Below are 14,338 nucleotides of genomic sequence, written 5' to 3'. Positions count from 1 at the left end.
CCTACATGCTCTCCTCTCTCCCACCCACCCCCAAGCTGTTGGGTCCCCACTGATAGGTTGTCCAGCTGATACTCTTCTCAGGGATAAGGCTTGGCCTCCATCTCTTCCCCACTCTGCTCCAGCTCCACAGCTTGGCTCTTCATGATCAGCTAGAACCTTCCAGAACCTCTGCAGAAATGGTCCTGCTTTGGAGAATGTCACTGGTCATGGCATTCTACAAATGTCCTGGAGACAGTTGCCTGTTGGTCTATGCTGCTTCATTCATGGTGGAAGTTTAAGGCCAAGAGGAGCAAAGGATATGAATCCAAAGGGACGACCCTGGGATGTAAGGTCCCCCTAGCAGGCAGTGACTAGGTCACCTCAGGGAGTGTGGCTTTTTGACTGTTTCTTCTCTGGGTCCTCTAGCAATTTCCCTTAGAGTCTAACTCACTAGGTGGAAATGGGGTGCTGAGATACCAGCAGCACCCAGAGTGCTCTGGACACTGAGTGGCCCAGAAGTAAGTGAACAGTGACTATATTGCTCAGGGCAGGCACAGGCTCCTGAAGACCATCTGCTTTGGGCATTATCCGGAGGCAGCCTGCTTCCGTCAGCATCGGGTGGCCAACCCTGATGTCTATGAGTGTACAGCCAGGGAAACACAGATTTTAAACAATGCCTTCCCTGTCTGAAATGACTCATCTGATATCTCTCTGTCTCTCTGTCTCTCTCTCTCTCTGTGTCTCTCTGTGTGTCTCTCTGACTCTCTCTCTCTCTCTCTCTCTCTCTCTCGCTCTCGCTCTCGCTCTCGCTCTCTCTGTCTCCAGTATGAATATCCAAACTCCATGACACTATCACAAAGCAAGGCTGCTTTGTGGAGTTCAGAGCGCAAGCATGACAGGAAGAAATTAGCTAAGCAATTCTCCCTGCCCTAGAACAGTCTCTGAAGAGCTTCCTGGAAAACCATTAGCCCTCCCTCCTTTTATTTGTTTTTCTCATTTAAAAGGAGCAGTTCTGCTAGCTATTGGGCAGGTGATACATGGTACAGGACAACAGAGTCCTCCAATTATAGGCTATTTCCTGCTTTAGACCTGATGTTGGCATCATCCCTGCCCTGAAGTCATTGCAGAGTAGTGACGACAAAAATTTAGACCAAGGGGTGGATGACTGAGCATGAACTCAGGTCTTACCCTTTTCTCGTCCTGCCTAGTTTCCCTCCTTGCCTTCCCCAGGCTCACCCAGGAAGGGTCCCAGTGAGAAAGCTTTGGTGAAAAGTGCACTGTGGATGCATGGTATATTAGTAGCAACTATGATGGATGCTCCGTCTGTGGGTGACAGAGATCCTTGAGACAGATTTGTCAGTTCACTTATAAGGGTCCTAAAAGTTTGAAAACATTAGCTTCAGCAATAACCCCAGCCAAATCTATCAACTTTGTATAAGATGACAGTAATTCAGGGTAAATGTGTACTAAAAGTTTTCAACCACCTTCAAGGACATGTCAGGTCCCTTTTATAAGTTTGAATCTCCTTTGTAGATGGAAGAGGCTCCTTTTGACCAGAGGTTGAAACCGTCTTAAGCTCTAACCCCATAAATATATGCGGTCCATATGTACTTATTGGCTGTGAGATTTAAAAATTTAGAGCTGGCAAGTGGCTCAGCAAGTAAAGATGTTTGCTATACAAACCTGGCCAATCCCTAGAACCCCCATAAAAGTGGACAGAGAGAAGTGACTTCACAAAATATTGTCCCTTGATTTTCCACATGCATGTGAGTATACTTGGACACGTGTGCACATACACATACAGAGTATTTGTTTTAAAATTTAAAAGATCTAGTGTATCCACACATCTTTAGACGTGTATTGTGTGAGTGTGTTTCACTGTTGATTTTTGTTGTTGTTGTTTGGGGGTTTTATTTGTTTGGTTGATTTTTGAGATAGGGTTTCTCTGTGTAACCCTGGCTGTCCTGGAACTCACTTTGTAGACCAGGCTGACCTCAAACCCACTGAGATCCACCTGCCTCTGTGTCCCAAGTGCTGGGATTAAAGGCACCTGTGCCACCACCCCCTCCTCACTATTGATATTTGATGGTCATAACTTCCTTTTTCCTCCACGTGTGCATTGAGGTGTTTTTGTTCCTTCTAAAACTAATTTTAACTTTTGCCTTTGTGATTAAGTACAAATGTTATCTTTTTATTCCTTGACTTAAATCAGACACAATGTTACAAAGTTTCAGACAGATACAAACTCCCCCCAGGGTCTGTCAATCTTATGATCACCTAGGTGTGTGGGAAAAAAGAATCCCACCCACCACATCCCCTGGCTGGTAAGAGCACAGGTCACACAGGCTGAGTGAGTGCGGGCAAACCCTACAGTCCTAACCTCTTTGTGCCCTCTTCCTCATCTGTGAAGTGGGAATAATCATATTACCATCCCTCTGCATGTGTAGAGTCTTCGAACCATATTTGAGGAATAAAATATATTTGTAATAAATGCTCCCAACCAGGCATGCATCAACTTTGTTGTCATTGTCTAAACAATGCAATCTGACACACACAGTAAATATAACATGATGCGTATAATGTCAGGCATTATTAATAATCTAGAAATAGTTCACAGTCTATAGGAGGCTGTATATAGTTTTATATAAGAGACTTGAGAGTCTAATGAACTCCCGGAGTCCATTTCCATGACGCTAAGGGACAACTGTACCTCCTTAGGGCTGTTACAAAGACTGCACGGCCCAATGTGTAACAGCAGTTACAGTCCCACCTGCCACAGAGCAACTGTTAGTTACATACGTCTGCGCTGTTGCAGCTGGCACGATCATTTCCTCTCTACCCCGCCTCTCCCTTTCTCTGCCCTCTTCTCTCCCTCCCCCACCCACTCAGGGAGCTTGCTTTCCTTATTGTTCCTGCCACTGTGACAAAATATCTGATAAAACAAGACAAGGAGGATTTGTTTGGGCTCCTGACTGCAGAGGGTTCAGTGTGTCTTCCCTCTGCTCCTTATGTTCCTTTATAAATCAGAATCAACTCTCGTCAGTGTTAAAGTTTGTATTTTCCATATCCTCCAAATGCGCTTCTGTTAAAAGCTTGCTTCCTAACTTCTGGTCCTATAAGGGGGTGGTGGAACTTTGAAGAGGTGGGGTTGGGTACATGGAATAGGTGACCTAGAGAAAATACTTTTTTTTTTTAATTTTTTTTTTATTGCGAAAAGAAGAAAAAAAACATAAACAAAAAACAAGTTTCCACCTCCTCCCAGCCTCCCATTTCCCTTCCCCTCCTCCCACCTTCTCCCCCTCCTCCCACCCTTCTCCCCCTCCCCCCACTCCTTCCCCCCCCCTCCCTCTCCAGTCCACAGAGCAGTCCGGGTTCCCTGCCCTGTGGTAAGTCCTAGGTCCTCCCCCCTCCGTCCATATCTAGGAAGGTGAACATCCAAACTGGCTAGGCTCCCACAAAGCCAGCACATTAAGTAGGATCAAAACCCCCTGCCATTGTCCTTGGTGTCTCATCAGCCCTCATTGTTCGCCATGTTCAGAGAGTCCGGTTTTATCCCATGCTTTTTCGGTCACAGTCCAGCTGGCCTTGGTGAGCTCCCCATAGATCAGCTCCACTGTCTCAGTGGGTGGATGCACGCCTCGTGGTCCCGAATTCTTTGCTCATGTTCTCCCTCCTTCTGCTCCTCATTGGGACCTTGGGAGCTCAGTCCAGTGCTCCTGTGTGGGTCTCTGTCTCTATCTCTATCCATCACCAGATGAAGTTTCTATGATGATATGCAAGATATTCGTCAGTATTGCTCTAGGATAGGGTCATTTCAGGTTCCCAATCCTCAGCTGCCCAAGGAACTAACTGGGAACCTCATCTTGGGCACTAGGGAGCCCCTCTAGGGTCAAGTCTCTTGCCCACCCTAAACTGGCTCCCTTAACTAAGAATTGTGGTTCCGTGCTCCCCTATCCACCTTTCCTTTATCCCAATTCTCCTGTTTCCCAGGTCCCCCCTCCTTCCCTTCTACCTTTTCTCTCCCCATCTCCCTTTACCCCCATCCCACCCCATCCCCAAGATCCCATTTTCTCCCCGGAAATTTGGTCTACTTCCCTTAGCCAAGAGGACAACTATATGTTTTTCCTTGGGTTCACCTTCTTACTTAGCTTCTTTAGGTTCACCTCTTGTAGACTCCGTGGTCCTTATTTATGGCTAGAAACCAATTATGAGTGAGTACATCCCATATTCATCTTTTTGGGTCTGGGACACCTCACTCAGGATAGTGTTTTCTATTTCCATCCATTTGCATGCAAAATTCGAGAAGTCATTGTTTTTTACCGCAGCGTAGTACTCTAGTGTGTATATATTCCATACTTTCTTCATCCATTCTTCCATTGAAGGGCATCTAGGTTGTTTCCAGGTTCTGGCTATTACAAATAATACTGCTATGAACATAGTTGAACAAATGCTTTTGTCATTTGATAAAGCATCTCTTGGGTATATTCCCAAGAGTGGTATTGCTGGGTCCAGGGGTAAGTTGATCCCGAATTTCCTGAGAAACCGAAACACTGACTTCCACAGTGGTTGCACAAGATTGCATTCCCACCAGCAATGGATGAGGGTACCCGTTCCTCCACAGCCTCTCCAGCAAAGGTTATCCTTGGTGTTTTTGACTTTAGCCATTCTGACAGGTGTAAGATGATATCTCAAAGTTGTTTTGATTTGCATTTCCCTGAACGCGCCCGATCTCGTCTGAGAAAATACTTTTGAATGGATTTGGAGACTCTGGCCCCGCCTTTTCTCAGTCTGTCAATTCTTAGCCACTATTCACAGAACACTTTCCTTCACGGTAAGTTTCCACCCTAATGTACCCACATCCACCACAGGCCACGAAGCGATGAGTCAACCAGTCATGGACAGGGCTGCTTGCTGAAACTCTAAGACAAGTGAAGCTTTCTTCCTTATGACATTTTTTTTTCATCCCTGGCATTTTGTCTCGCTGACAAGAAGCTGACTGACACAACTACACTCTATGAGATACTCTAGTCCAGTGGTTCTCAACCTGTGGGTCATGACCTCATAGGCTCACATATCAGATATCCTCTATGTCAGACATTTATACCACAATTCATAACAGTAGCAAAATTCCAGTTATAAAGTAGCAATGAAAATAATGTTATGGTTGGGGGTCACCACAACGTGGGGAACTGTATTAAAGGGTCACAGCATTAGGAAGGTTGAGAACCGCTGCTCTAGTTAACTGAAGTTTTCCATCCTCTGTACCCCATGCTATGGTGTGCACATCTTCCTGTTCCCATCTGACTCTTGGTCCATGAGAAGGACCAGTGGACTGCAGATGTGACCAAATATGCAGCAAGTTGGGGCAACCTTTGAATGTCCCTGTCTACACAAGTCCCTTGAGTCTACAGGTCCCCAGAGGACACCCTACACCAGCTTTGTGGGGTACCCCAAGCCGAGGAGACCTTCTTCCCTTTACTTTACAGCATTGGTTCCCTCATCACCTATTCCCAGAACACCAGCTTTCATGTCTCAACCAAAATCTGTTTTGCCAGGGAATTTGGGTAGAGCTGAACATGCCACCCTCCATCCCGCTGAGCTAATGTAGAAAACACTAGTCAGTTCTTCCAGAACATTCCAGACCCCAAGATCCGTTCAGTTTTATTTTCAAGGCAAATAACAACTCGGGAAGGAAGACATCAATATTTTCTTTTCTTCTGAAGGGAAGGATGCCAGTTGTTTGTACGGGGCCTAATAATTCTGCCTTCCCCGAGAATGTGCAGGGGAGAGTTTTGCAGCAAATTTTTACAAGCACAGGGGAGAGAGCGTGACTCAGAGATGGTTGCCCTGTGTGTTCAACCATGAAGTCCATTCCCAGCCACACTGCTGCATCTCAGCCTCTGATGCAGAAACAATCCTTCCTTCCCTGTCCCTACCATGGTCTGTGCTACTTTCTGGAGAGCAGTCTCTCTGGGAGGCTGAATCCAAGGGGAATCACTTTCAAAACCCCAATGGGCATCCTTTAGTTAAAAGGGAATATTTAAATTATTGTTTCAAGGTGTTTATTGGGCTGGGAGCACTCCAGACATAAAAACAAAACAAAGAACAAAAGTAAACAAACAAAATTCTACCAGACAGGGCCTCCCTGACTGTGAAACTGGGATCTTCAGAGAAATCCCATATCATTCCTGGTTGTTATGTCCCTTTATGTCTGAGATAAATCCCAGAAATATGTGACAAATTGGAAAGGGTCTCCCCCTGCGTCTGTCACTAGAGATGTCTTCATTGCCACATGCAAAAAAGAGTCCTAAGCACTAGCTTCATATGTCAGAGGCAAGATCAACTTAAAAGCTTTCTATACTTTTGGCCCCGGTTGCTGCTCATGGCACATCCATGGAATCAGTCGATCATAGATGAAACATATCCAAAAATAACACAAAGTGTGTCAATACTGAGCATGTGCAGACAGCTTTCTCATCATGCTAAACAACTATTTGCATAACTTTGCCATCATATCAGGAGTTATCAGTAATCTAGAGACAACACACAGTGAATAGGAGGAAGTGTGTAGGTTATTTGCAAACATTTGACCATTTTATTGGCATCCAGAGGATCTTGAGACCCATCTCCTTGGATACCAAGAAATAATAGTGTTTCACAGTCCTAAATGTTGCTACTAATGTAATACCACCGATACTTTGTGGTTAATCTAACATGCACCGTGCATGTTAATATTAATATATATTTAATGAACCTTTGTGGTCTCTCTAAAGTTTATTATCCAGGTCAGCTTTACCATTTGGCACTACAAACACAGTGCTTACTAACAAATGTGCTAAGTTATTTACCCTGTAATAAGCACAGGTTTATCTGGGCCCAAAGACCATGTTATTTCCATTCTCTACAGCCCATGAGTAATGGGCAGGTTCTAAGATCACCCCTTCTCCTGTTCAAACACTGATCTAAGTCCTGCTGGGATGGGGTTTTATAGGCAGTACGTTTTCACATCAGTTTGTCTTAAGGTTTTCTGGGTAGGCTGTCTCTAATGCCCGCCCCCCAACAGGACTGTTAGCTGCAGGTGACAAAAGAGCACCTCAGTTTAGACTGTCAGGCTCAGCACGCTCTCCTCTTGGCCTCGGGGGAAGGAGGCCGTGTCACCGTGAATGGCCAGGCATTTCCACACATGGAGAGCAGGCTTTGGTGGATAGCTGCAGAGATGAGAAGGCCCTCAGATGATTGTGTGAAAAGAGCCTCTACGCCTCAAACGAGAGTATAGACAAGGCTGGCCCACTCTGTGATATCCTAAGGGATATCACAGGTCTAACAGTGTTACTATAAAGACATCATCTTCAGTGCTAAGTTACTGATCCCAGGAGACTATAAAATGATTGCTCCATTTTTAGCTTCTCAGTTTGTAGTGAGTTATTACACAAGAATACAGAACTAGCCCAGTTGTCCTTCAGTAGCCATGGGAAAGTGTTATATAGGCCTGCAGATATGTATCCCTTCCATAAAGCAGTTCATATATTCCTAGAAGCTTCCACACCCTCTTGTATCCTTTAAAACATCTCTAGATGAGTCATAACACCTAAGCAGTGTAGATGCTATTTAAGTAGCTGTTTATACCATAGAGTTCATAGAGAGTGACAAGAAAAAGTCTGTGTACACTCTGTACAGATATGGCCTTTCCCCCAAATAGCTGCAACTTGAGGTTGGCTCAATCTATAGATAGGGGATCTATGGGTATAGGGAGATGGATACGCTTCACTTCTTTTATGACGTGGAATGGGATATTTGACAGGAGATGTTGAGAATGGTCTAAAGCCTAGGATGCTCAAGAAGGTCCATGGAGAATGGGGCCAAGGAAGAGAAGGAAGCCAAATGCTTGCGCCTCTAGTGCCAATGATGGCCACAGACAGCATGGACTCAACCCAGGTCATGTGGAAGAGGAGACAAGAGAGCATCATATGTGTACCACATGGGAAGTAGACAAGCCAAGCTTTTGCGGGGGAGGGGGTTTCTAACCTGTCACTGTGTGAGAAGTCTTCCATAGAAACTCAGCTAGATGAGTAAGAGCCCCGGCCCCACTGGAGTTGTATCCATACAACTCCATTTTGTTCTAGAATAATAAGGGCTGAAAGAACCAGTGGCCAGGTCTAACAGTGTTACTATAAAGACATCAATTAGGAAGTCCCTAATTTTACCTGTGGACAGGTGGCATTTGGTGACCGTGCAGCTCCATGCATGTCACATGTATTCTCCGTGTTTACTTCCAGATCCTAGGACTTCTGGCCTAAATACTTCAGCCCCTCCCAGGACCCTCATGAAACAGGGCTTTGAATCTCTTCTACTCCAGGGACGCCTTAGATTCAGGACGGAAGGAATAACCCAAAGCTGTTGCTCCTCTGATTGTTCCTGTCTGAAGGGCTGTCATTGGACATCTCTGACCTTACCAGGTACCAGATGGCTTCACTATGCCTCAACAAAAGCTGTGCTAGTATTTTAAACCCCTCACTAACCTATTTTGCTGTTAGTACCAGTATCCTGGGTAGAACATGACCTCTATTGGGGAGCATCAGTGTTTCCGGCAAAACAACAGCCAGCTACACTGCTGGTCAGCGGGAGGTCACCATACCCACAGCCAGCATGCTCAGGTCTGTGTTCAGCTGGTCTGAGGAGTGCAGGCAGATGGGCACCCCACTCGTGGTGACTGACACCAGGTAGGTGAGATCATCAGATGTGGGTGTGGTCAGCTTGAGGGTGCGGAAGCAAATGTCATCCATGTTGGGGGATACCCAACAAGGCTGCTGAGAACAGAACCAGGGACCTCTGAAAGTGCAGCCCTCTGCCTCAGCCATCTCTTTCATTCTCGTCAACTTCTGATTTTTGACTTTTTACAGTTTTACAGACAGCAAGGACAGTGATACTCTGGACAGTTTACAGTTGTACACAAGGTATGTGTGAGGAAGCATTTGTTTTCATACCCTTAGTCATCTTCTAAAAACATTATTTCAAAGTGTATGTATGAGTCTTTGTCAAGTGTATGGAGACCCAGAGAGTAGTGTCAGATCCCCTGGACTGGAGCTCTGGGCTGCAATGCTTTCAATAGAGGGCCTTGTTTCATCCGCGTTCCCCACCAGCTGGTGCCCGGAAAGTGTGGTGTTGTAGAGTCTGACCTTAGTGGCTAAGACTGTGGCCGATGGTATGACGTCTAAACTAGTGCCACCCTCCGTGCCCTCTGTGTAGGGGCCTTTTGACTGGGTATTTCCTGTGCTTCTCTGGCCTGTCAGAACAAAGAGAATATTCGATGCACACATAGGATCCCGAGTTGTGCCATTCAAACTATGAAGGGCAAGGTGGGACTATTCTTGGGATACCTTGGATAATCTTTCAGACACATTTTTGTCTCCAAAGGGAAAATTTCCATGGGCTAATGACCCTCAAAAAGGCTGAGATGCAGTGTGTTGGGGAAATGTTGATCGCAGTTACTAAGCTACGGCTGAAGGGAGTAGAAGCACTGCTGTGCCGTTGCTATAGAAACAACAATGTTCTGTACATGGCAGAAAACTGAAAGGATTCTGAGTTTTTGCCACACGGAAATGTTGAGATGAAAAGGCTTAGCCTGGTTTTAAGCATTTTATAGTATATACATATGTCAGCTATGGTGTGGCAGCTCATCTTCAACCTTTCTGGTTTTATATCTTGATTTAAAAATAAAAATCACGTTTCCAAGACTTGGGAGTGCGACGGGAAGGGAGGTTGGAAATCAAGCTGAGGAGCTGAATATGGTGGCATGCCAGTAAGACCAGTACTTACATGGGTAGGGCAAGAGGGTCATCCTGGGGTGTAAGAGACTTTCTCAAACAAAAGAATCAACTTGAGGGAAAGGAGCTGCCTCTGAAAACAAGCACAGAGAACATTCTGTAGATACTCTTAATTAGGTATAATTAAAGAGGCAGGGCAAGGCAGCTCTACGCACTTGATCTACAGCTTGCTCACTGAAGTGGTTACCTGGCATCATTGGTCCTTTGAAATCACCTGCAGCCTGTAATGCCCTCTTTAAAAACTTTCATCCTCTCTACCCCGCCCCCCAGGCTGCTCCTCATGGAGACCTTTAACAGCCTCTACAGGCCCACACTCCTCTGAGCTGTCAAGAGAGACCACAGACATGATCTTGTCAGCTGCATAGGTTAGGCCAGGACTTGTGGTCTGTGGACACAGGCTCAGCTGGGCACTGCACACGGAACTGTAAAGCCCATGGCTGCTAGGAAGGGGTGAGTCATCTGGCCAGCTCTCATGGAGCATGACGACATACCGAACACAAAGTTGTCTGGTCTGAAGATCTGGCCGAAGGGTCCTGACCTCACTGAATCCATGGTGCCCGGCTCCAGGTCCACCAGGATGGCCCGGGGTACGTATTTGTTGCCTGTGGGGACAAGAGCTGACTTACAATTGGGCTTGGCAAGGAGATACATGTAGCAGCAGAATTCATTACAGAAATCCCAGCACAGAGACAAAGGAAGAAAAGGAAAATGGAGACATGAAGCATGCTTAATCACACCAGACATGCAGAGGTCTTCAAGAGCTGCAAAGTGCTTTTATTTATTTATTTATTGCAGTTGGCATTTTAAATATGTATGCAAAAAGCATTTCCTTGTTGTTTGCATGGTCCTAAGCCACTTCCTCTGCCACAGTATGGAAAGCAAGGCTGACATCCAAACCCTTACCAGCAGCTTCATTGTAGTACACATTGATTCTCTCCAGCTGCAAGTCACTGTCACCGTGGTAACTGCCGGTGGGGTCGATGCCATGCTCATCGCTTATCACCTCCTAAAACTGAAATGAAGAGAATCACATCATGTTTAGGATTCTAACCGTCACACAGAAAGGCCTTGGTCAGACAGCACAGGCAAGACCCTAGTGAGCTGCTGGCTCTTATGTGTGTGGGCAGCAGCTGCTGCAGAGGGTCTTGGAAATGCGCGGTGCATCGGACATATTATGACCATAGACGCAGGGCTGGGAGAAGCCAGAAGGAAGTGGGCACAGCAGATTCCCTGTCAGAACTGCAGAGGCAGTGGTTCTCTCACTCTAGGCAAGGGTGAATTTCTATGACCCGGAAATCGAAGGCTCCTGATACAGACCCAATATCACGTTGAACGGCTCAAGTTTATAGCTATCATATATACTGGTCTCTGGTCCTAACCATAGAAGAATGGGTAAAGAGAAGAAGCCTGAGAGGGAACAGAGCAACCGTGGAAGGAAGCTGGCTATTATTAGGATACAGCTTCTAATGTAAACCTCAAACAGGAAAGGGGTGGGGGAGACATTTTTGTATCATGCCCATCCACTATACCTGATATGAACTCCCCAGAGTGTCTGGGAGTTATAGCGCTACCTAGTGCCATCACTTGCTGGCTCATAAATGGAAATAAGGCTATCACGTTATATGTCAACACACTTAGACAGTGCCTATGTGAACAGGATTCATTTAGGACCCTCATCCGCATGATACTACATCCAAAACACAAGACCAAACAAAGATTGAAAGTCAATTACAAAAGAGAAACACTCTAGGCTCAGCGACCTTTAAGCATCCGGGACCAAACAGATGTGGAGTTTCTTTCCTAAGAAATGACAAGCAGAGCAGAACTGTGGGTTTGCAGGAACCAGGTGGCAGACTTACGGAGATGAGCATGTAGCAAAATCAGGTCGCTTACATAGGGAACAGTGTTCTCTCTAATCCACAGATCCTGTGATGTTTAGGCAGACAGTGTGAGCATGAGTGCCTGGAAGCAACGCAAAATTTAGAGGCATTTGGAAAGGATTAGCAGCCTGGCGAAGGTGTGGTGAGGCTAAAGCCAGGAGTAAGAAGCAGGTAACTATAAGCAGTTGGCTGCTCTTGCCTCGTTTCAGCTCCCTCCCACGATCTATTATTAAATGAGACTAGCAATGAAACGAAATTGATTGTCTTGAGGTTTGGCCATTGAGTTCTCAAGGTAGCCTCGCATTGTGTTCATGGTCCCTTTGGAGCCTGCTGTACCATGTTCAATGATGCTGCCACACTGATAGGTGTTAAAGATGTTGTAACTGTACATTTCTGAAAGAGGAGACTATGGTGACTTGAGAGCCTGTTTGGAGATTCTAGCAAGGGAGTCCAGTTACTCACAAACTCTCAACGGAAGTCCTGTTTTGAGAAAGGTTATTCTTTTCACAAAAGCACATAGACTTGGGAAAGACTCACATAGAGTGCTAAGGGAGGAATGGGACACCCACCTAGCCACTCAGCTCAGTCAATCTTGGTGATCCACGGGATGATAGCTGCAACAGCCAAGTTGCCCTCACATCTGTCTGTGGTGGTTGAATGAGATTTGGTGTTTGCCCTGCTGAGTTCCGGTCTTGTTTGTGTACAGTATTTACTCACTATGCCCAAGTCCTCCATTTTGGAATGGTGACATATATTCTGTGCCATTGCGTATAATTTGCTATTTATTGTATAAGAGGGTACAGATAACTGTCTCTCAAAGTGTTGAGTCTATAAAAGTCTATCAAGACTTTTGAAGTTCGACTAAATGCATTTTACATTCTAATATGGCCATGAAACCTATGAGGACCACGGTGAGGAATGTTGTGTTTTGAACGAGAATGTCCCCTGTGGCTCATGGGTTTGAACATGAGATCCTCAGTTGGTAGCACTATGTAGGTAGGCTTAGGGAAGTGTGACCTTGTTGGAGGAAGTATGTCAATGGAGGAGGGCGCTGAAAGTCTAGAGACTTATGCCACTTCTAATTTACTCTCTGCTTTGTGCCTTCTGTTCAAGATGTGAACCCTCAGCCTACTGCTCAAGCCACCATGCCTGCCTGCTGCCATGGCTCCCTGCAGTAATAGTAATGGATTCTTAACACTCTGTAACTCTAAGTTCAAATAAGCCGTTCCTTCTATAGTTGCCTTGGTCATGGTGCTTTATCACAGGAAAAAAATAATATACATAAACATAAAATAGACCAGAGGGGATGAAAATTCCTGAAAAGAAGCTGTGACTGGCTGTGAAGAAAATACTCCTAGAAGGAGCTCGTGTCTGCAAAGACTGATGGATCAATTGGAATTTCAGTACTGTGAAGAAATTGGAACTTTGTAGGTTCAGAGGTTAATTACTTTATCTTGGCCTAGTTTTAGCCTCTGGGAGAGCCATTCCTTGCCCCACTCAGTATTAAACTGACACCTCATGATTATAAATAAAAACCTCTTAGAAGCTATTAACTTACCAGAATACTAGTTTCCAACATTCCAAGAGCTAAGAATATCATCAGATAACATCTTGGGTCTCCAGAGAAGCCCCCATTTCGAGATATCCACCTCTCTGGTGTACCTACCAATCTATTTCCAACTCGCCTTGATGGATGAATTCTCTTTGTTCTATGAAACCATAAAAAATTCATAAAACTGCCTCCACAATCGAACACGGACTTTGGGGTAACCTAATTTGTGGTCTTGGGCCATCGACATTTAAAACAGCTCCAGAATGCAGCTTATTCCCTTTAAGATGAGTTTTGGCTTTGATGCCAGAGCCAGAAAGGACAACTACTGAAGCTAAGTGACAACATGAAATCCAGACTTGAGGTTGGCAAGTTGCTGCCTGGGAAGGTCTGTGCCAGGAGGGTTTGAGATGCAAGTGGCATGATATGGATTCTGCTGTTTGTGTTCAGATAACTTCTTCTGATACAGGTCTGCGGGAACATACAGCAGTCATCTCTGAAAGCATAGGTATCCCCCAGGAAGTCAGGAGCACGCCCTGACAAGTGCTAAGAACTCACATAGGCGTTCACTAGTTCTCCAGCCATCTTCGTGGTTTTGGTAACACATAGGCGTTCACTAGTTCTCCAGCCATCTTCGTGGTTTTGGTAACACATAGGCGTTCACTAGTTCTCCAGCCATCTTCGTGGTTTTGGTAACACTGTCCGTCATCTTCCAAAGCGGAGCATGGGGAAGTGTGGTGCTCATGGAGAACCTAAGGGATGATCTGTTCAGTGGTCCTCTACACAAAGCAATCCACCCATGGCCTCCTGTATTATTAGCCTTTTCAGTGTCTTCGAAATGAAGAACTTCCGACTCTGTACCCTCTTGAGGGCTTTGGTGGGGAAAGAAAGTTGGAACCAATTTTTTATGCTTTGTTTTTGCATATAATATCATTTTGTGGACTTTTTAAATTGCCTGGTGTCTGAAAAAATTCAAATCAGAGGTAATAGAACAGTTAATGTAAAGAAAGAAGACAGTATGCTTAAATAATTGGTAGGAATTCAATTCAATTAAATTAGGTGATCTAGAACCATTATAAGCCATTGTTTGAGTCAACAGTTAGGCA

At 45.3% G+C, this 14,338-nt stretch overlaps 1 protein-coding gene across 1 annotated transcript; it reads right to left on the bottom strand.

Annotated features, from left to right (window-relative positions):
• Positions 1–4,340: 4,340 nt before the first annotated feature.
• Positions 4,341–13,817, bottom strand: LOC121433956 (tubulin beta-4B chain-like). Its single transcript, XM_041632635.1, has 5 exons — positions 13,791–13,817; positions 10,707–10,809; positions 10,295–10,405; positions 9,796–9,876; positions 4,341–4,388 (listed from the first exon to the last, which is right to left on the bottom strand). The coding sequence occupies exons 1-4, from the start codon at positions 13,815–13,817 to the stop codon at positions 9,839–9,841; spliced, it is 279 nt and encodes a 92-aa protein (XP_041488569.1). The 3' UTR covers positions 4,341–4,388; positions 9,796–9,838.
• Between the last annotated feature and the right edge of the window lie 521 nt (positions 13,818–14,338).

This window comes from Microtus oregoni, unplaced genomic scaffold, assembly GCF_018167655.1.
Source record: "Microtus oregoni isolate MIOR12 unplaced genomic scaffold, Mior012 000042F_ref0000377, whole genome shotgun sequence".
Lineage (NCBI taxonomy): Eukaryota > Metazoa > Chordata > Mammalia > Rodentia > Cricetidae > Microtus > Microtus oregoni.
Note: the sequence above shows the minus strand (reverse complement) of the source record. Positions and strands in the feature narration are given on the sequence as shown.

Excerpts from the sequence above, each read along its gene's own strand:
- LOC121433956 (XM_041632635.1), bottom strand. The coding sequence starts at position 13,817 with ATGGCTGGAGAACTAGTGAACGCCTAT. Across the intron at positions 10,810-13,790 it reads GAGAACTAGTGAACGCCTAT|GAGGTGATAAGCGATGAGCA; the intron begins GTGAGTTCTTAG and ends TTTCAGTTTTAG. Across the intron at positions 10,406-10,706 it reads GTACTACAATGAAGCTGCTG|GCAACAAATACGTACCCCGG; the intron begins GTAAGGGTTTGG and ends TTGTCCCCACAG.